Raw genomic sequence first — 20,032 nt, forward strand, 5'->3', positions numbered from 1 at the left:
CGACAACCTCAAAGTACGTGGATTACAATAGGAATATGATTCTCTTTAGTAGATATATATAGATTATAGGTCTAAGTATGTGTTTTAAGTATATAAATGCGCGTGTGTAGAATATGATATATGTTTAAATATTTGTTTAAATATTATAGTTTGTATCTAATATTGAGATAAAAAAACTTTTCTTAATGGAAATCCAACCATGAAGATGGTTCTTATATGGTTTCCTTTCTCTGATGCCAAAATTATCGATGTTACTATGTTGTCATGATTAATGTGAGCTTTTCTTTCCTTTTTTCTTTTGAGAAATCCCTTGCAACAAGTAGACGTAGCGCATATTCGTACTATCACATGCAAACACGCAGTACTCACACAACATCTATTTAAGATTGGAGATGTAGAGAATGATGAAGTTACCATAAATATCTTATTGTCAACGGTACATTGTGTGCTATAAAAAATCGGTCTTGTTGAGACACATAAATAATAGACTTAAGGTTTGATCCTGATGAGTATGGGTACAATTCTCTTTTCTTTTGTACTGGCTTGGATTTTGATATAACCAATTTAGGCATGAATAGATGCCATACAGAAAAAGGGTCTCTTATAGTGTTTTAAAAGTGTTTTATTTTCTGTATAGATAACATGTGTGGTCCCCTTAGTTTGCACGGAAAAATGAAAATCAGACTTGCCATTGTTTAAGAGGGGAGATATTGCCAGCAATATATTCCGGTTTTCTTTTTCAAAAGGATCGGAAGAACAATTAATTGTGTACAAACTAACACATTTCAGAGCCTTATTTGTAGCCAGCAAGTATTTGCCTAGGATTGGTATTCTCAAATATCAATAAAGATTTCCTTTCCTTGGTATAAAGCATAACCGTTTGAGATTAATTTAGTCCAATTCATAGTTGGATGATATCATCCAAAATCTAGGGCATATGAATACCGTGTAGAAGAATATAGAAACACGTGGAATTCTCCAGAGTTGGTGTAAAAGGCCAAGATCCAAGTTGGTGTACTCCACTCTATGTTCAGATACTTAAAAATGTGGAAAAAAAAAGGCTAAACAATTTAGGGCATGTTTGGATGTAGTAGGTTTTAAAAATCACGATATGGAGAAACTACAATTTTAAAAATAAGAGACATTTAATACTCACGGTTTAAGATAAGAGGTTCCAAGGGGAGTTTTCAAAACTCCAAATAGGCTAAGCTTTTAGCAATACTATGGTTCTGAGAACTATAATATTTGTTACATTCAAACACCTCCTAGTTTTCTAAAATCAAACTACTTTGTAAAACTGTAGTATATTTCCTGAACTTCAGAAAAACTTTGCACTCTACCTTAATTATTTTAGTTTCTTATCACTTTGGTCCGGACATATATTTGTAATAAGTAATTTGTGCTCCTTGGCTTGCTGTTGGACCACTGGTTGTTAGCTTGTTGCTGTGGCCTGTGGCCGAGTAAGTGACTGTTGCTGTTGGAGTGTTGGGCTGTTTGGCATTTCGACCGTAAGCTGCCATTTTGGTTAATTATTGCAAGTTTGAACTTGGAACTTTCTTGATTCCTCTCGTTGTACTGCTACAGTAGCACGAGGCATCTCAAAGGCAATTGTGGAGACGATTCGGCCAGCTCCCTCACATCCGACGTCTTTCTGGCGTTGGAATATGAGGGTGGTCTGGTCTTGATGGTTTTAGGTTAGTATTTTACTAGTGTATGTAGTTTAGTTAGTTTAGGATTAGGTTTGCGAGGGAGTTTTCTCGTTGGGGTTGTGTGTCCTGTTGGTCATTGATGAGCATGTTGGCATATGCGTCAGCTACAGCGATAGCCATGGTAGGGGGTTTTCGAGGCATGCTGGTGTTTGTGATCGGGTCTGTGGTTTTTGTTCCCTCGTCGACGTTGGAGGTTCCAGCTCTATTGTCGAAGTTGGAGGCGTCTGCTCGCTCTAAGTCCGGTGACGCTTCAGCCTTTGGCTGGTTCAAGATGACTATGCATTCAGCGTGTACAAGATATGTTTGTTTCATGTTGACTGTTGTGGCGCAAAAATGTGAAGTGTCCTCGTCGGTTGAGTGCGCGGTCTCCGGCTCCTTCCTCGGGGTGGTTCGTCGTCCAGTGTCAATGAGACGTGGCCGTTTTGGGTTAGATCTATCGGAGATGAAGCAGAAGATAAGGTCCCCTCATGTATTGAGTTGTAATTTTGATCTTTTCCAGGGTCTTTTTTAACTGTGCTGTAATGCTTATGCTTTGTAAATGAAAACCAGACCCGGTCCTTCTTAAAAAAAAAAAAACTATGCTCATTGCCTACAATTTGATTTCTGAAGTGGCTTCTTGTTTTCTTTGGTTAAGGCTTCACAGTGTTTTGTGTTGCTCAGATGCAGTCTGAACTTCTTGATATACTCGAGTAGATGTTTCTCTTGAGGTGTTTTTTTTTCCCTGCATGGTCAGACGGGTGTGAGTTTTTATTTGTGTTTTAGGTTTTGTTGCGTATGAGTTTTTGCTGTACCTACTTTGATTCTGATCTATTGCCATTTCTAAATTTGTATGAAATATTTGCTCATAGCTCTTCTGTTCATAAGGTCTGTTTATATTAGCTTGCAAATTAAAGTAAATAAGTTGAATAGTAAAAATAGATTATATAAGATATTTTTATCTTCTATCAATTTATGCAGATTGTATAATCTAATTTTATAATTTTATAAAGTGCTTTTCACCGTCTAGAAATAAACAGGCGTGACCTCCAAACCCCATAAACCAGAACATTTCCCGCATGAAACTCACCTAGCAAACGCAAAAAGAGCGGTAAACAAACAACCCAAGCGCCCGACACAAGAAAAAAACAAAAGAAAAACCCTCAGTCCTTAACCCTCGTCCCAATCCATGGATGCGGAGATGGAGGAGGCGGGGACCCAAGTGAGATCAAGTGGGACAACGGCGGTGACGGAGCCGACGTGGGGCTGGGCCTTCCCGGTGACGCCGCCTCGGTGTCATTGTGCTACCACCCGGCGTTCAGTCCCCACGACGACCTCGTTCTCCTTGAGGCCGGCGCCGACCTTCTCTCTGATCTTCTACAGAGCTGGTAAGCACTCCCCTTCACCAAGCACCTTACGTTTTTTTACGGTTTTACCCCAATAGATCAAGAACCAGCAGCGCTACTCGTTTTTCAGGAGCACACGTTTTATTAGGGTGTCACTATGAGATCTTCAACCGGTCTCCAGCATAAGCTGGTTTTTATGCTTAGTTATCTGTATCCACTGGATTTCAACTTTAAGCAGGCCGATTCAAACAGATAGTCGATTATTGTAGGATGGAAATTGTCCAGTTTGCACCATTCGCCTTGTGCACTAGTTAGTTTGCATGAACTATTCTAAGTATCATTTTTGCTTAATGCAAAATTAATCGTTGTCAAACTTGCCCTCCATGATTCCCTGGCGCAATGGCTGATAACATAGGCCGATAAATCCATAGATACGAGCATTTTTGTTGTCAACTTGTGTGAGCCTACGCTTGTATGTACTTAATTGTGAGTTGGTCTTACGTGTGATGTTCAGGTCGGTCTGTTGTTCGTCCTACTTATTTTACCGAACGAGAATGACGATTTAAAGTGGGGTGAATAGACGTCTCAACAAATTCTTTAAATAGATATTTTTTTCCTATTTCTCACCCAACGCACCCCAAAACGTTTAAGCGGAAGCAAAAGAATTAGATAAACAAATTAAGAAGACTAGTTCTATGAAAACATGACTTCACGGATGGAATATGAAATATATGTTTCATTTAAGACCATTCCATATGTCTCTGTGTATAAAACTCATAACTTTCAAAGAAATTAAAGAAGAAGGACACCGAACAAGGTTATCCTCCAAGATGATAGTCTAGTGGCAAGGGAACACAAGACCCGCTCAAATACATGAGTATGTAAGTGTTTAAGTCACTAGCATCAAGAAAAACAACCCTGCAAAGGTGAAACCTACAGCTCAAAGAAAAGATCACCGAGTAAAGAATATCTCTAAGTTGATAATCTAGAGGTAAGGTTACTCAAGACCCAAGTGCATACACTCGTATGTGATTTTTTATCCCTCTAGCAACAAGAAGAATGACCTCACAATATGCTGAAATTTCAGCCCAAAAATCAAAACGAAAATCAAAACCGAAAAACAAAAAACTTACAAACTTGCAAAGGAACCAATAAAGTGAAACTAGAAGGAGGGAAATTCAAGCATATAAAAAAATAAATTTTATTACTCAAAGAGATCAGTCCTATTTTAAACGGATTACAAAGGTTTATCTCTTAAAACTCTCACCTATTATATAAGCTAAACATGTATCCTTCTCTCCTTTAAAACCTTAGCTCTAAGGCTCTTAAATGTATGGTACGAGGGGGCTCAAATGGCTAGTTCAAAACTCTCTCTAGCTCTACCCCTTTACTTAGTTGGAGAGAATAATATTAATCGGGAGGAGCAATGGTTAGTATTAATCGGTGTAACGGCTTTGTCATGACGCCCTATGTACACCCAACGTGCAGAGTGTACGGTATCGACGGGTACCACCAAAGGGAAGTTCATGTCGTGTGGGTAAAGTGTACAAACTCTGCAGAGTAATAAATCTATTCGAATAGCCGAGCTCGCGGTCAAGAGCCCCTTAGGAAAGGCTGCATGGTTTAGATTATTTATTTTGGGATGTCAGGTTTCACTTGTAGGCACTAGTGTAAGTATTGTGTATGTCTAGATGGAGAATCGATCTTCATGGTTTGTGGTAGATATGAAGCTGTTGTTGTTTATTTATTTGCACTATCATTTACTTTTTGCTCTCTTTAAATTACGTTGTGAATCTATTATATTGTGTACTTTTCAAATTGTCAAGGCATTTATGCAAAAACTAGATATGTTGACAATCCTTCAATTCAACATGCATTATTGTATCATTGCAATATACATAGCTTGCCTCCTGAAGTCGTTTATTCAGAAATAATGCCAGAAAATCATGGAAGCGATGATATCGGGTCTTTCTAGGATTCAACTCCCAGTCGGTTGCCCGTGGGCGGGTTTGAGGCACACCCGCTGGATATTTGAATCTATTTTGTTGTATTTTTCTGCTGCATATCCTTTTATATTGTAGACCAGTTGGTCATAATGTTGTAAATTTAATCCAATTAAACATTTTCACCTTGTAAAATGTATGGATGTGATATCACTGTTGTAACCGTGTGTACTTGCTACTGATTATGGGACAAGTACAGTGGAAACACAGAGTTTCGGGTAATCTAATTACCAGGGGCGTCACACCTACCTACCACCGGACGGCCGTGGCGCCTTCACGACTTAGCTTCGCCTCGACGCAAGCTTCGTGATGGTGTTATGTACTCCTCTAATCCTCTCATGTTTTTAAGGTCAAATCGCGAAACCACCTGCACTCTTCTCAAAGCGTGACTCACCACCTTACTTATACTTTAAGCAAGCGCTTCGATGTCGACGCGTGTACTCCGTCATGCGATCCTGACCCCCGGCAAGTCTCTCCCGCTCTCGATTCTTCGGGCGCCTTGTCACTTGCACCGGCATTCCATTCGCTTGACTTTGTCAACGCACCCGTTTTCATCCGTATTCAATGCTTTGCTTGACCTCCACGTGTTCAGCTAGGATTACCCTTAACTACGTCCGGCCCCCTTGATCATCTAGCACCAAGCACTCTGTTTGGCCCCGATCATCCCGCTGTTGAACGCCAAGTTGCATCCGTCGACTGCACACCATGAGACAAGCGAACACATATCTCCAACTCCAATTTCAATTAGTTCATAATCAATATGCTCAAATAAAATCTTAGATTACATCAAAACTCATGCAAAATCGAAGATCATCAAACTAAATAAATGACAATATCAACACCCATCAAAAATAACCCAAGATACATTTTAGCTTAGTTTATCATCAACATTAGCATAGCATGGAAAAAAAACCTTAGCTTTATTGAATCATAAACAACTAACATCTACGCCGCAGACAGATGTCAACTGAATTTAGTGAGGTTGATCCTCACATTTGCAGCACCAGTTCACGTGCCATTGGAGAATTACATGCCTTATATAATTGATTTTTTCCTGAGTCAAAGCTGAATCCAAATAAACAGCTAACATCTACGCCACAATGTCAACTAAATTTAGTAACGTTGATCATCACATTTGCAGCACTAGTTCACGTGCCATTGGAGAATTATAATGCCTTATCTAATGCTCCACTCTACGAAAGTATGGTGAATTGCTTCAATGTTTCCATGTGTGATTAATTTTGACATTTCTTTTGATACAGGATGACTGTACGGGGGCGTCTGGATGAAGAAGCTCTTCTCTGCACACCTTCTGCAACGTGTGCCATGAAGTTTGTGGGTACATCCAATTCTATGTTTCTGATACCACCCGGGGAGCCAGCTGCTCCAAGTTTAAGGCCTGATAACACCAATGGCGATGCTAATGCCGCTGATGCGGTGGTTGCTGCCATCAAAGTAGCATCAGGGAGCATTGAATTGGCCCGAACTGCTCCGCGACTTGACGAGTAACTTTCTCCGCCAGAGCCCCTATGTGCTTGATGAGGATCTTGGGGATGGCTTTCACTATAAGATCATCTTCAATTATATTTTTTTCATTTTGTTTCCTTCTCGATTTATTTCACCGTTTGTATTCTTTTTATTTTCTCTTATCTTCAAGAGATTTCATTCGAACGGAATCGCGAAAGAAAAAGAGAGAATCCTGTCTTAAAGGGAATGACTTTGAGAATCCCTTCGTGACGGAAACTGTGAAGTTAAACTGTTGGAGTGCTGAAGTAAACGAAAATTTATTGACAACGAGAATCTGAATCGTGAAGGAAAATAGTTGGCAATAGTCTAAGAAGGGGAAGGCCTTTGTGAACTTGTCCAGGCCAGTGACGGTAAGATGTCGGGCTGAATTCTCTCTCTGCTGTCGAGATTGATGGGTACTGGAAGACGGTCGATGCCAATTCTGTGAACACTATTCTGGACATGATCCTGCACAACTCTGTGTTGCACGACTGGCCCCTAAATTCAATGCCAGAAAATTTATAAAAGTAATTTTTCAATATAAATCTACACATATGACTAAACCTTTTAAAAGCTATTGCTAGTTAAAGTTTTAAAAGTTTGACTAAACTATTTCAAAATAACGTATATGTATGATTGGAGGGAGTACAACATACTTCTTCTATATTTTTGAATTCAAGCCCAGAAGCAGACTGCACTCTATGCCGACAGTGAGTTTTTTTTCCTTGTTTGAGGGAGCTATACCGATATAGTGAGTAAAAAAGAGATGTTAAAATTAGCCGGGGCCCAATGAGCACTAATTTAGGGCCCAGCCCAACGGATTAGCCCGTGGGCTATGCAGTATGAGGCCCGTCCCCGACCACTAAGGCCGTCCAAATAAGGAAAGGGGGCCCACGACCCACCCACTCGGCTCCGACCGCATCTCTTCTTCTTCTTCTTCGTGTCCCTCGCCGCGTCTCTCGCCGAGAGCAGTCGCGCGTTCAGTAGAAACCCTAATAAACCCCACCTCGTCCCCTCGCCCGCGGAACCCTCGTCGCCTTGCCGGGAGGCGGGGCAAAGGGGGTCGCCGGTCGCCATGGACGCGATGCGGAAGCAGCTGGACGTGCTCATGGGGGCCAACCGCAACGGCGACGTGGAGGAGGTCAACCGCAACTACTACGACCGCGACGTCTGCCGCCTCTTCCTCGCGGGCCTATGCCCGCACGACCTCTTCCAGCTCACGGTATCCTCCTCTCTGCTCCCCCCGCCCCACCCAAGATGCTGTTTTCCATGGTAATTTTGGTTAGGTTTGGGGGTGGAAAAATATCTTCCTAGGTTTTTGTGGGAGTCATGGATAAATTGCGTATCGCTAATATGCGCATGCCGCAGATGGAATTTTCTTTCCACAAAAAAAGTAGTTTTGCTTTATGCTGCTGTTATCTAACCGACTTATTTGCTAATAATGGCAGAAAATGGATCTCGGACCTTGTTCCAAGGTTCACTCGCTTCAACTGCGGAAAGAGTATCCTTCATTTTACATTGTTATGTGCAAATTTCTTCACTAAATTGTTTGTTCTGCGAAGTGCTGTGTAGCCTTGCTTTCCTGAGCTGTTGGCAGTTATGAAGAAGCGAAATCAAAGGGATCAGGGAATTTTGATCAAGAACTCGAGGATATGATAGAGAGACTCATTGTGGAGTGTGATAGGAAAATTCAAAGGGCACTGAAACGCCTTGCGGATGAGGATGCCAAGGCTGCTATTGCAATATCTGTGTCTGAGGTTACTCTGGTATTTTGTCACTTGTATATTACTTATTAGAATTTATATTTTTCAATGGTGACTTGATTAAGCTTTAAATTGACTATCTTGTTAACGTTCACAGACAGACGAGATACTGCAGCTGTCAAAACAGATCAAGGAGAAAATGAAAGAAGTTGATACCTTTGGTAATTCCACTACATTTATATTTTTCCTACTTTGTTGATTACCGCAGTTGTCAAAACATATCAAGGCAGCTCATAGAAGTTTATTATTTGGATGACTCGTAGCTTCTAGGCATGCAGTGCAACCAGGTTTCCTCTATATGCTAATCTGGAGAGAGGGGCGAGATCCCAAATAGTTTAGGTTGATGGACCCCAAATATGTGAATGCATATTGTTCTTTGTGTTTAACATTAATACATTTGTTTATGACTGAAGAAAAGTTTCCAGTATGGCCACAGCAACAATGTGAAAGTAATTAACCTAGTCAGACTCAACATACTTTAACATTTCCCCCTTTTGTATCGTGCAATATAAGAGGCTCAATCAATAGGATGTACCGCATGTTTAAGAGATTGTTATTGTACTATCAGTACTCAGCGTTTCTCTTTGAAATGTACCAACAGATTTTGAAGGGAGAACTGATGATAAAATCAAGGCCCAGGAAGTGGCAGAAGAACTGAAAGCTAAAAGGGCTGATATGCAGGTATTACTTCACAAATTCAAATATCCAACTTTTTAATTCTTAATAGATCGTAGACTATATATTTCTAGCACACATTAGTAAAATACTAATACTTTAGCTTTGATGTGATAATTGATTTCCCAATATTTTCGCAGGCTACCCTCTTGCTTGATGCTTTTAACAAGGACAGAGCTTCATTACCTCAACCTGCTCCACCTCCTCAAATAGCAGCAGTGCCACCGCCTGCCCCTCCAGATGCTCGTACTCAAGAAATGATTAATGAAAAGCTTAAGAAAGCTGAAGAGCTTGGTATGGAAAGAAATCTTTCAAACTGCTTTACTTTGCAAAGTACTATGTTTTACTAGTTTTTTTTCTTATAGTTGTATATGTATTTAGCAATTGGGGCCAAGTTAGGGTGAGTATTTCTCCTCGTGTATGTTGTGAAGTCAACCACTCAGTTAATATACCAAATAGGCTAAGCATATGCACCACTGAAACTTTAGTTTTATTTGGTGATGGTGAGAAGCTGTGAGGGTTACTTGTATGAGAGTCCTCAACTGACATTAAGTTATAGTTGGTATATTTGTGGCATATTTTGATCTCTAGACCTTTTCACGATCATAGACAAGTTTTGTGCAACTTTATAGGTTTGCTATTCCAAAAATAAGCCACCTAGCCCTCCTAATCAGGTATTTGGCGCTAGGCGCCCCCTCCTCCTTTTGAAACAGAGTATAGATCTATTGATTATTTGTTAATTGGACAACAGTGTCTTCAGTAGATTTTTTCTTCTATTATGACGTCAATTTTGTGACCTTTGCATGTCTAGTTGACCAAAATTTGTTGGGTATTTGTATTGTTGGTATGAATCCTTCCATTCTGCTATTTTCTTAGAAATACTTTAATGGTTGTCCTTTTGGTAGGTGAACAAGGCATGGTAGATGAAGCTCAGAAAGCTTTGGAAGAGGCAGAAACTCTGAAAAAGGTAGCTATTACCATGTTCACCTTAATTTATTATGTTTCTTTTACGAGCCATTTTAAGTAGGTTGTTTTTTAGCCTCGCCGTCGCAGACAAAGGATAGAGATGACTTGCCATTTTTATAACACTGATACTTATATTCCTTTTCTTTGGTTTAATGGACCATTACTGATGGCTAATTTTGGTTTTGACTTTATGTTAGTTGGCACCACGGCAGGAGCCAGCTTCAGAATCTTCTAAATATACAGTTGCTGATGTTCGAATTGTGAGTTTTCACACAGCCAAGGGTTTTTTTTCAATCACGTTCTTATCTGTGTTATAACATTAGTTTGCAGTTTGCACTGTATTGTTGTTTGTCTTTTCTGCTAGCTTCTTTTGATGATTGATTATTATGGCTTATGAGATAACCCTGGTACAATGGTTTATTCTAGATCAGTGGCTTTCGTGATGCCTGACATTATTCTTGGACCCACTTAAATTGGAACTAGGAATTTAATGTGTATATTTCTCCTACTCCTAGGCGCTAAAGTTTTATCCTATCTTGCTCAATGATATGATTATACTCTGTAGTCTAAATGGGAAACTGATTAAACATAAGCATTCCCAATTGTACTTAGAAGTAATTTAACTTGCATAATTCATATTTCCTGAACGTCTTGATGAGATATTGTCGTACCAGAATCCCATTCTCGTATCAGTTTAAGCTCTTTCAAGTTACAGTTCAGCCTTTACACATTTGGGAATTTATGCCAGTCATGTGTGCACTTGCTTAGTTCCGAACCTAATGCACTACCGAAATATAAAGTGGTATGCAGACTGTGAACCGTTGCTGCTCCACTAGTATATGTTTATGCACTTATGGCATTACAAAATGATATACTAATTATTATATGTTCTTTGAGCACATCAATTTGAATTTTTTGCAACGTCACCTCCATTAAATGACTCTTTCTACAAAGCACCATGTGCATTGCATATCTAGAGTTCCAATGTTTGCAATGCACTTATTCAGCATCAATGGGTGCTACCTTTGTGCCTCATGTTTTGAAATGACTTTGATGTGGCGCCAGTGTTACATCATATGTTGATCCGTATTTCTTGATATTTCTGATCATGGTGAATTAGGTTTGCATGCATATATAATTTTATTTACTCTTAAAGATGCTATGGTCTACATCATTTTTTAGAGTTTAAGGGTTGTCACTATTTTGTTACATAAATTTTATTTTATATCTATCTATTTACATCATAGTGCAGTACTAGGTACAGCATTGCTAATGCCTAATGGTATTCTCTCTCTGTCCACTTAATAGACTGATCAGAAGCTACGCCTCTGTGACATTTGTGGAGCATTTCTGAGTGTATATGACAAGTAATACTTTAAGATCCTTCGTCCTTCCACTCCCAACATGATCTGAAACTGTCAAATTGCATCTTTAACATGAAAATGAATATATCTCAACACAGTGATCGACGTCTCGCTGACCATTTTGGAGGGAAGCTACACTTGGGCTACTTGCTGATTCGTGAAAAACTGAAAGAACTCCAGGTAAATTTCTGCATGCCCAAAATACAAATAAGATGCTGGAGAGTTATGAAACAAATTAAGGATTCCTGGCATTGTAAACCATAAATGAATAAAAACAATCAAATCAGGGAACCTGCGCATCTTATTAGGACTTACATTCTATTTGTCTATTAGAATATAAGTTGGATTTATTCCTTTGTCCTTTCTCTAAATTTGTTAAGGTGCAAATTTATCAGGTGCTGAGTGTAATGTACCATTTTCTACTTTAAAGAGTTACTATGTTTTGGGCCTTTTGGCATCTGTGAGTTTTCTTATCTCAAGGAAGAGCCTCCATGTTCTCACCTTTCTTATATATTATTTCATTTCTCACATTGGAGGGCACTATGGTTATTACGATAGTCATTACAGGAATTAGTCAATGTTGCGTATTTGGAATCTCATGTGACAATCATCTTCACACCCATGGCAACAGCTGTCACTGTATGTTGACAAATGTAAGCATAGGAGCGTGCAAAACATGGTATGAAGAATCATGTTTACTTAATTGTGAAAAATTCCTTATATGCTCTGCTTAGTATTATGTTGATCAGAAGCTGGAGGTTGCTTTTCTGCTGGGTGATCATATTATGTAGACCTGGTGATAAATAGTACTGGTTAAGTTATCCTGAAAGCACTCTCCTTTTGCCATCCTTTGCTGTAAGTGACAACTTGTTCATATGCTACCCGCTCCATGAGTTTGTAAGTTATAATATGCTGAAGCAGCCTTGCCTATAATGTATCACTTGCCCTTTCTTTTGGAACGTTGCCTTTTATTTGTAAGTATGCCAAAACATCATCATTTTTGCCATCATAAAATACGCTATCTTCCAGGAGCAGAGAAATAAAAGAAGGAAGGACAGATCTGAAGATGATAGACGGTATGGTATCCCCCACCCTTATTATTTTAGTCAGTAATGAAATTATCTGAAAGTACTTGTTTGGCTTTTTAGATCAAGAGAACACAGCAAGGACCCCAACAACCGAGCATCCAGGGAAAGAAAGGACAGAGTTGAGTCTCGAGAAAGTAGAAGAGATCACGATAGGGATCGCGATAGACGCCATGATAGAGACCGTCGCCATGACCGTGATCGGGATAGAGATTACGACCGCTCCCGCGGCCATGATTCAAGGAGAAGGGACCGTTCTCGATCCAGGGAGCGCAGGTATTGCTGAATGGTTTCTCTTGCATAATAAATCGTAACTTCATGCTTGTAGAGCTAGATTGTGTGGCATGTAGCATGGCAAAGAACATATGAAGTTCTCTGCCTTTTGATTTGAAACCCTTTAGTCGTCACTTGTCTAACCTAGATATTTGTTGCAATTTTCAGGCGCCATGATAGATACTGAATGCTGCTCCATGGTTGGCTGATTTTGGAGTGCTCTCGTCTTTCCGCATGATAGCTTGTTGCTTCGAGATATTGTTGAGTTGTGCTTTGTATCTTCTGAAAGTTCTCGCTTGAGAAATCTGAAAGTACTATCGCCTTAGTTGCTGGGTTGATGCAGGCAATCTTATGCATTTTGTACTGTTCTACATACCTGTGGCGCCTCAAGAACTTTGGCATCAATTCAGGCTTTGGGAAACCGTCTTGACAGCTAAATGAGTCGAGATCTTTTTGTGTTTTAATGCATCTGAAATCATAAGCGACTTGTTCCAGTGGATGGAGTGGCGTTAATCCAATTCGTTCAACTTCTGAATACCTTTGTTCAGTCTTATTGTGTTTGCTGAGTAGGTTGTGGCTTTCCCATTTACGCTTTCACAGGAACTGTACTTCACTGAAGAGGATTAAAGTCTTGCTCCGTTCTGCCCTTGAATTGAGCAAGAAAATGTCGATTTCTGCCTTGTCCAGGTAGAATCAAGTAGTCTCAGTACCTATTCCCTTGTACAACCTGCAGTAGGCAAGGCCGATTGGTCCTCCAGCAGCACAAGCTTCAGGCTTTTGCCTGAGCATGGTGGGCTAAGCTGTTGCCACATCACTTAGAACGTCACAAGCGTCGGTTCGGTGAGCACTAGCCTGAATGAAAAAATGCATGCATTTCTAGAACACAAATACAAGAAAAAGGCATCATTTTCTCTCAACCTGAAGCAGAATTCTGGTATGATATGAACACACTCAAAACCTGAAGCTTTTCGACGCAGAAGAATCGAAGAAACCAAATTTAGAAGGCCTTCCGCTTGCGGACCTTGAAGCTGGTCGACCGGATGACATCGTCGTCGGCATTGAGCCTTTGCTGCAGAGCGTCCAAGGACTCCGGCTTGGTGAAGTAGGTGACGAGGAGGTATATGCCGTCGTAGTAGGTGGACGGCAGGCCGGTCCGGCTGTTCCTCTTCCTGATGCTGTATGCCAGTGGGATGACTCCCCGGTTGAAGACCTCCACGTACATGGCGCCGCCGGCGACAAGCAGCTGCAACACGGGGAGCACCAAGGTAAGCAGAGTTGCCGACGAAACGGACCGATACACAGATGGTAAGAGTGGAGAATGGGTGGTTCACTTGAGGATCGAATGGCATTTTAGACTTGCATAGGTATAGAACAAAATCAAGTTCTTTGCTAATTGTTCGTTACTTGTGCACACTAATGTAGGAGTTTGCGCACACAATTGATAGACTCACATGGCAAGATTATTGAAGATCGTCGTCATTTTGATAGCTTGTGTAATGTCCCGGTGTGCTACCGTACCATTGCTGTCAATGCTCTTACAGTTACAGACATTTGGTGCTGCATCATTCTCTTGGGAGAGTATAAGCTTTGCATTTTCACTACCAATCGATAGATCATCCAACTTATAGGCAGCGATAATGTTTGACGCATGAGCAAAAAAGAAGACATTTTTGGACGAGATGGTCTAGTATCACACGCTCATACCGGCAAACGATAAGATTTTTCAGGCAGGCACCATAAGCAGCTAGCTTCCTAGGAATTCATGTGGAATGCAGACGAGAGGTGATCGGATTGCGTTGTAGAGCAGGTAAATGGAGCGATCGAATAGGCGTACCTCCTCGTAGCGCTGGATGAGGGCGAGACGCTCCTCCTCGGACATGTCGGGGCGGAGCACCACCATGGTCTCGTACTGGCGCAGCCCTGGCGGGCAGGGCGGCATCTCGCGCTCCTCCAGCGCCAGCGCCGCCTCCGCGGCCGACATCCCGAGCCCGCCGCCGCCGAGTCCCAGCCCGGCGCCGAACCCCGCGGAGGAGCCCCCCTCGTCGCCGACCCCCTCGTCCTCGGCGCCGCTGGCCGCAGACGCCGAGCCGCCGTAGAAGGACGCGGCGTAGCCGGCGGAGACCGCGCGGGCGCTGGCGCGGGCCGAGGGGAGGTGCAGTGTGGCGGGCACGCGAGAGCGGAAGGGCGGGAGCGTAGGGAGTGTAGTGGCGGCGGAGGAGGAGAGGGGCAGCGCCATGGGTGGCGGCATTGGAGGGAAGCCGAGGGGAGGGCGGAGGTGCTGTTCGTGTCCACTGGATAGATAAGGATAGGACGCCACGCCCGCCTTAAAAACTCCGTTTGGACGAATTTTGGACATGTTAGATAACATTGTTTGGACAAATTTTGCCGCGTTTAAAGTTTAACACAGGGCTTAAAAGCTTAACTGCGAGTTATCCAACAATGGCACTTTAATCTAGTGCGCAACAAGTTCAATGAGTTCTAGTCACGGTACTTACTTTGGTGGTTTATTTGAACTCTGTTTAGCGATAACTAATGACTATTTTAAGATGAAGTGTGAATTTTACAGGAACATAGTAAATTGTTTTGAACTGTGATAGATAGTATGAAATGACTGATTTACATATGAAAAAAAAGTCAATGACATGTGTTCGACCTATTGTCGCTGGTATATAATGAATTAAATTGTCTTGCTTGTTGCGCTCATACTTCCCTCCCATCCCTTCACTTCTCTCGGTGCCTTTGTTCCTTTTGTTTTTAACTCATTGTTCTATTTTACCTGTTGCTGTCGTACTAGGGCTAGGTATCCATCGTGTCTAACCAAATTTTGGTTCTGTCCAGATAATTTGGCCGTTGCTTGATTCGGAACTGAAATTTGGCTACCAAGTGAATTTGGTCATACCGAGTTGTTCGTCCAGCCAAATGTTGGCTAAGTTGGCGCAAGCAAATCGCTGATCAAATTTTGGCTCAGCTACATGATGATGTGGTAGTTGGAGAGTGGCTCCGATTTGGGTTGGATCTGAGCGGTCACTCCTCCGCCCTCCCGTGCGTCTCGTGTGTGGCACCTCCCTCTCCCTGGCTCCCCCTTGCTCACGGTCTATGGCTCACACCACCATCGGGTTTTGGATTCACGTCGGATCAGAGCTAAAGGTAGTTTTGCACCTGATAAGAATTTCATAACCAAGTCGGACGTAATGTCTCTGGTTTCGAGTCTGGTGCATTCTTACTTCATCTAGTCCCAATCCAACTCATTATCACTAAAGCTATTAAAAAAGTTCGAGACTCGCGAGCTACTTGAACTCGACTCGTTATAAGCTCAATTCAAGTTTGTCTCAAGACCTTAACAAGCTAAGCTTAGGTCTAGCCACAAGCTCGAGAGCCTATCGAGCTCGAATAGCTTATCAAAAGCTCAGCTAACTCTAACTACTATCCGTTGAGGCAAAGCCGATGTCTATTTACTTTAGTCAATTTTTTTTAATCTTATCATCAAACCTAAAATCCAATCGTCCAACCTAAAATCCAATCGTCCAACCTCAAATTCACGTGACTATATACTTATATGACTCATAGATAGTGCTATAAAAAAAGTTCGAAGTACGTGAGCTACTCGAACTTTAACTCGTTTTAGACTCGATTTGAGGTTTAAAAAGCCAAGCTCAAATTTAATTATAAGCTCAACCAAATATTTGGTTCGGATCACACTCGACTCGAATTTCTATAAAATTCAAATTTGAGATGATGAACTCACTTGAGCTCAGATAGTTGACAGCACTAATTAGGCCATCTCCAGCAGATCCTCTAAAAATTCATCCCCTATAATACTATTACAGCATCCTTTAACACTATTACAGTATCTCCTATTTTTTTAATCTCCAGTAGCTACCATATTTCCTATCTTCTATTACTTTCTCCCTCCCCTCGGACCCATGTGCATACGCTAGCTACAGTGATACAGGTGCTCCAACCGGCCTCAAATTTGCTGTTCTCAATTTCCAATCGGCATCACGGTAGCTGCTGAAAAGGTCGTATGCGGTAGCTGCTGAAGACGTATACGAGAGCTCCAATCGATAAAAATACAGATGCGGCTCATTTGCTGGCACTGCTGGAGAAGGCCTTATCACCGTTACTTCTTTGTGTTCCTGAGTGCTCCGCTCCTGATTGCTCAAGCTGTGAAGCTGAGGTGGACAGACAATCAGACAAAGGGGTCGGTCCAACCACACTCCTGCACGTGCTTGCTGCCTCTGCTCTCGCTCTCCTCCCTCGCTTCCGTCTCGAGACGGAAGCAATCTCTGATCTCACTCTCACGTTCTTGGTTTTTTTCTCCGCCAGCGACAGCGTCGAGCATGTCTTCGTCGGAGAACATCACGGTGACCGAACGCGGCGGCAAGGACAAGGACCATGACGAGGGCGGCGGCGGCTTCATCGACAAGGTGAAGGACTTCATCCACGACATCGGCGAGAAGATCGAGGAGGCCGTCGGCTTCGGCAAGCCCACCGCCGACGTCTCCGGCATCCACATCCCCCACATCAGCCTCCACCGCGCCGACCTCGTCGTGGACGTCCTCATCAAGAACCCCAACCCCGTCCCCATCCCGCTCGTCGACATCGACTACCTCATCGACAGCGACGGCCGCAAGCTCGTCTCCGGCCTCATCCCCGACGCTGGCACCATCCACGCCCACGGCGAGGAGACCGTCAAGATCCCCGTCTCCCTCGTCTTCGACGACATCAAGAGCACCTACAAGGACATCCAGCCCGGGAGCATCATCCCCTACCTCGTCCGCGTCGTCCTCCTCGTCGACGTCCCCATCATCGGCCGGATCAAGATCCCGCTCGAGAAGACCGGCGAGATCCCCGTCCCCTACAAGCCCGACGTCGACGTCGAGAAGATCAAGTTCCACAGGTTCTCCTTCGACGACACTACCGCCACGCTTCACCTCAAGCTCGAGAACAAGAACGATTTCGACCTCGGACTCAACATGCTCCAGTACGAGATGTGGCTCGGCGACGACAGCATCGCCTCCGCCGAGCTCACGCAGAGCGCCAAGATCGAGAAGCAGGGGATCACCAGGATGCAAGTCCCGTTCAGCTTCAGCCCCAAGGATTTCGGATCAGCTGTCTGGGACATGATCAGGGGCAGGGGGACAGGGTACACCATCAAGGGGAAGATTGATGTGGACACCCCGTTTGGGAACATGAAACTGCCCATCAGCAAAGAGGGTGGAACCACTCGCCTCAAGAAGGACGAGGACGAGGACGACGACGACGAGGTATATGCTTGCTTCTGCTGCCTGTTGATTGATCTATCATCTTCCATGCTCTGCACTCATTCTTCATATTCGTGTACTAGACTAGTTCAGTCCTGTTTGACTAGAATGATAGTGGAAGAGATAAATTGAGCACAAGCATGGATTAATTTTAGTTGTCTTACCAAGCCAAGTTTTCTACTTCATGAATGCAATAGCTGAACTTACTTGGCCTTCAATTTCTGATTGTTCTAGTGAAGGATGGATACTAAAAATAGTTGCAATAAAAATGGCCAAAAAGGCTCAATCAGTTTTGCCTTCATAAACCTCTAGATAAGCCAAAGAAATGTATTCAAGTTTAGCCTAGAAATTCTGTTGTCTGCGGCAGATATTCAGTGCATGCTCAAATACCTGCCACTGATAAACTTAGAATACCATTATTCTGTTTCAGATGATGTTAGCTGAAACTATATCCATATCATAACACAATCTTATGGGGAAAATTCAGGAAGACATGTAGTGCCGGCAATTGCTGTCTATCAGCACATTGGATTTGTCATAACAAATAGATTAGGGGAGCGAAGTTTAACTTCTTTTTTACTATCCTATAGAAATAAATTGGGTTGCTTCCACATCATAAAGCGGCGCTCTTAGCAGTACCATTCTTGTTTCCTGGAACCTTGCTAACCTCTGTATCTGAACTACTGTTTTTGCAGGAGTGAAGTGCTGCTGTTAGCGAACAGGCAAGATAGTTAAGCATCAAGAATGGAGAATGTTTTATGGGGATAGTCCACCCGTACGCTTATCACTAGTCAAGCTCATGCTTTAGTTCTTGATGCCTTGTTTGATTACAGATCTGATGTCCGAACCACCTCCATGCCGTATGCTTCATTGTGAACTGGTCTTGTGACTGCTTTGTGCTGTTCATCTAGTTGTCTCGTGCATGAATTCTGTGTGCGTTAAGGGCTCCAGACTTTGTGATTGGAATAACAATAAAGTCCATCACCCCTTGTTCTTTGTGGGGCTGGTTGGTAGGTTTTCCGTGTTTTCAAACGTTGTGTTGATGCAAGTTTTTTCTCCTCGCCCAAACTTTGACATGTTTGCTATGCTTAGTACACGTTTTTTCCTTCCACGTGATTCTATTATCTACTTTATAATTTTTTTCACCTACCCTTCTGACACAAATCTCAATATGAATAAACGGTCTTAATAAACCATATATATGGGTATAGCCTAGTAGAATTTTCCCTTCTTCGTGGCGATTCCATCCTTTTCTTTTCTACTTACTGTTTTTTCCTGCTTTATTACTACAATTGGCAGCTGTCATGGTAGCTTGTTCTAAGAAAAAATAAGAACGAACAAACGATGCACTCACATCGATCACGAGTCACGCGACATATGTATGTGCCAAGTGCAAAACTGGATGTATTTTTGGATTGTGCGCACGCGGTGTGGAATTGGGATCTGGAAATGAGATGGGTGCTTTGCCATGAGGTTTCTGTATGCGATCTAGACATCTACATTGTTGGTGCTGCTGCTGTGATCGAGTAATCTGGAATTTCTTCGCGGGTGATTTGGAGTGACTGATCGGACAGCTGAGTGACGAGCGGGGCGCCGAGGGAATTGGATGGCTTCTCCTGTCGGCACCGGCCGCAAGGCAGGCCGTGTTGTCCAGGTAGCGCAGGAGTAGCGGCGCAGGCCTGGAGCGGACAAGGCGATTCCTTCACCGAGCCGAGCGTAAGGGGCGCGCGGCGGTGCTCCGGCGATACAGCGACCCCTGCGGTGGTCGGTAAATCAAATACCGTCCACCCCTGGGCATCAGAAGCCGTTAGATCGGACATATGCGGCCACGATTGGCGTCGATAATTGCAAGGAGAGACTCTCTTCTTCTTCCTCGCTCGACAGCCCTTTCCCCTCGACGACGCGCTGAGCAGAGCTCCGGCGAGGCATGGCACCGGATGGCGGAAGGCGATCGCAGGCTTTTGTTGGTACCATCTGTCTCATCGCGAGGCCAATAGGCCCAAGAAGGCGGCGGCGAATCTCCTCCGACGGCAGAGCTTCGTTGGCTTCTTGTTCAGCAGTCAAACCATCTGCGGGCTCAAATTCAGTTGCCTTTGTTTCAG

The 20,032-nt window shown here is 42.9% G+C and overlaps 3 protein-coding genes and 1 pseudogene across 7 annotated transcripts; 3 read left to right on the plus strand and 1 right to left on the minus strand.

Moving 5' to 3' along the window:
* The first annotated feature begins 2,874 nt into the window (after positions 1-2,874).
* LOC133913982 (uncharacterized) lies at positions 2,875-6,742 on the plus strand (annotated as a pseudogene).
* Positions 6,743-7,448: 706 nt separating this feature from the next.
* Positions 7,449-13,160, plus strand: LOC133915031 (uncharacterized). Of its 4 annotated transcripts, XR_009909284.1 has the most exons (14): positions 7,449-7,762; positions 7,989-8,041; positions 8,138-8,306; positions 8,401-8,464; positions 8,905-8,984; positions 9,119-9,272; positions 9,884-9,945; positions 10,142-10,204; positions 11,253-11,311; positions 11,407-11,488; positions 11,704-11,768; positions 11,876-11,987; positions 12,338-12,384; positions 12,457-12,548. XR_009909284.1 is itself a non-coding variant. In XM_062358030.1 (13 exons), exons 1-13 carry the CDS (start codon positions 7,616-7,618, stop codon positions 12,851-12,853), a joined length of 1,203 nt encoding a protein of 400 aa, XP_062214014.1. In that variant the 5' UTR covers positions 7,450-7,615; the 3' UTR covers positions 12,854-13,160. The 4 variants fall into 4 exon arrangements, 2 of the variants coding, with proteins under 2 accessions (XP_062214014.1, XP_062214013.1); XR_009909283.1 differs by having other exon boundaries at positions 11,704-11,987; XM_062358030.1 differs by lacking the exons at positions 11,704-11,768; positions 11,876-11,987 and adding an exon at positions 12,835-13,160 and having other exon boundaries at positions 7,450-7,762; positions 8,138-8,297; positions 12,457-12,669.
* A 394-nt stretch (positions 13,161-13,554) lies between these two features.
* On the minus strand, positions 13,555-15,023 carry LOC133915032 (small ribosomal subunit protein bS6c-like). Its single transcript, XM_062358031.1, has 2 exons — positions 14,501-15,023; positions 13,555-13,909 (listed from the first exon to the last, which is right to left on the minus strand). Exons 1-2 carry the CDS (start codon positions 15,020-15,022, stop codon positions 13,664-13,666), a joined length of 768 nt encoding a protein of 255 aa, XP_062214015.1. The 5' UTR covers position 15,023; the 3' UTR covers positions 13,555-13,663.
* Positions 15,024-16,884: 1,861 nt separating this feature from the next.
* LOC133915033 (uncharacterized) lies at positions 16,885-18,962 on the plus strand. 2 transcript variants are annotated; one of them, XM_062358033.1, is made up of 2 exons: positions 16,885-17,933; positions 18,629-18,962. In XM_062358033.1, the coding sequence occupies exons 1-2, from the start codon at positions 17,007-17,009 to the stop codon at positions 18,629-18,631; spliced, it is 930 nt and encodes a 309-aa protein (XP_062214017.1). In that variant the 5' UTR covers positions 16,885-17,006; the 3' UTR covers positions 18,632-18,962. The 2 variants fall into 2 exon arrangements, with proteins under 2 accessions (XP_062214017.1, XP_062214016.1); XM_062358032.1 differs by having other exon boundaries at positions 16,886-17,933; positions 18,626-18,962.
* Positions 18,963-20,032: the final 1,070 nt, after the last annotated feature.

The sequence above is a fragment of the Phragmites australis genome, chromosome 4, assembly GCF_958298935.1.
Source record: "Phragmites australis chromosome 4, lpPhrAust1.1, whole genome shotgun sequence".
In the NCBI taxonomy this organism is placed as follows: domain Eukaryota; kingdom Viridiplantae; phylum Streptophyta; class Magnoliopsida; order Poales; family Poaceae; genus Phragmites; species Phragmites australis.

Excerpts from the sequence above, each read along its gene's own strand:
- LOC133915031 (XM_062358029.1), top strand. The coding sequence starts at position 7,616 with ATGGACGCGATGCGGAAGCAGCTGGACGTGCTCATGGGGGCCAACCGC. Across the intron at positions 9,946-10,141 it reads AGGCAGAAACTCTGAAAAAG|TTGGCACCACGGCAGGAGCC; the intron begins GTAGCTATTACC and ends ACTTTATGTTAG. Across the intron at positions 10,205-11,252 it reads CAGTTGCTGATGTTCGAATT|ACTGATCAGAAGCTACGCCT; the intron begins GTGAGTTTTCAC and ends TCCACTTAATAG.
- LOC133915032 (XM_062358031.1), bottom strand. The coding sequence starts at position 15,022 with ATGTCCAAAATTCGTCCAAACGGAGTTTTTAAGGCGGGCGTGGCGTCC. Across the intron at positions 13,910-14,500 it reads TCATCCAGCGCTACGAGGAG|CTGCTTGTCGCCGGCGGCGC; the intron begins GTACGCCTATTC and ends CCCGTGTTGCAG.
- LOC133915033 (XM_062358032.1), top strand. The coding sequence starts at position 17,007 with ATGTCTTCGTCGGAGAACATCACGGTGACCGAACGCGGCGGCAAGGAC.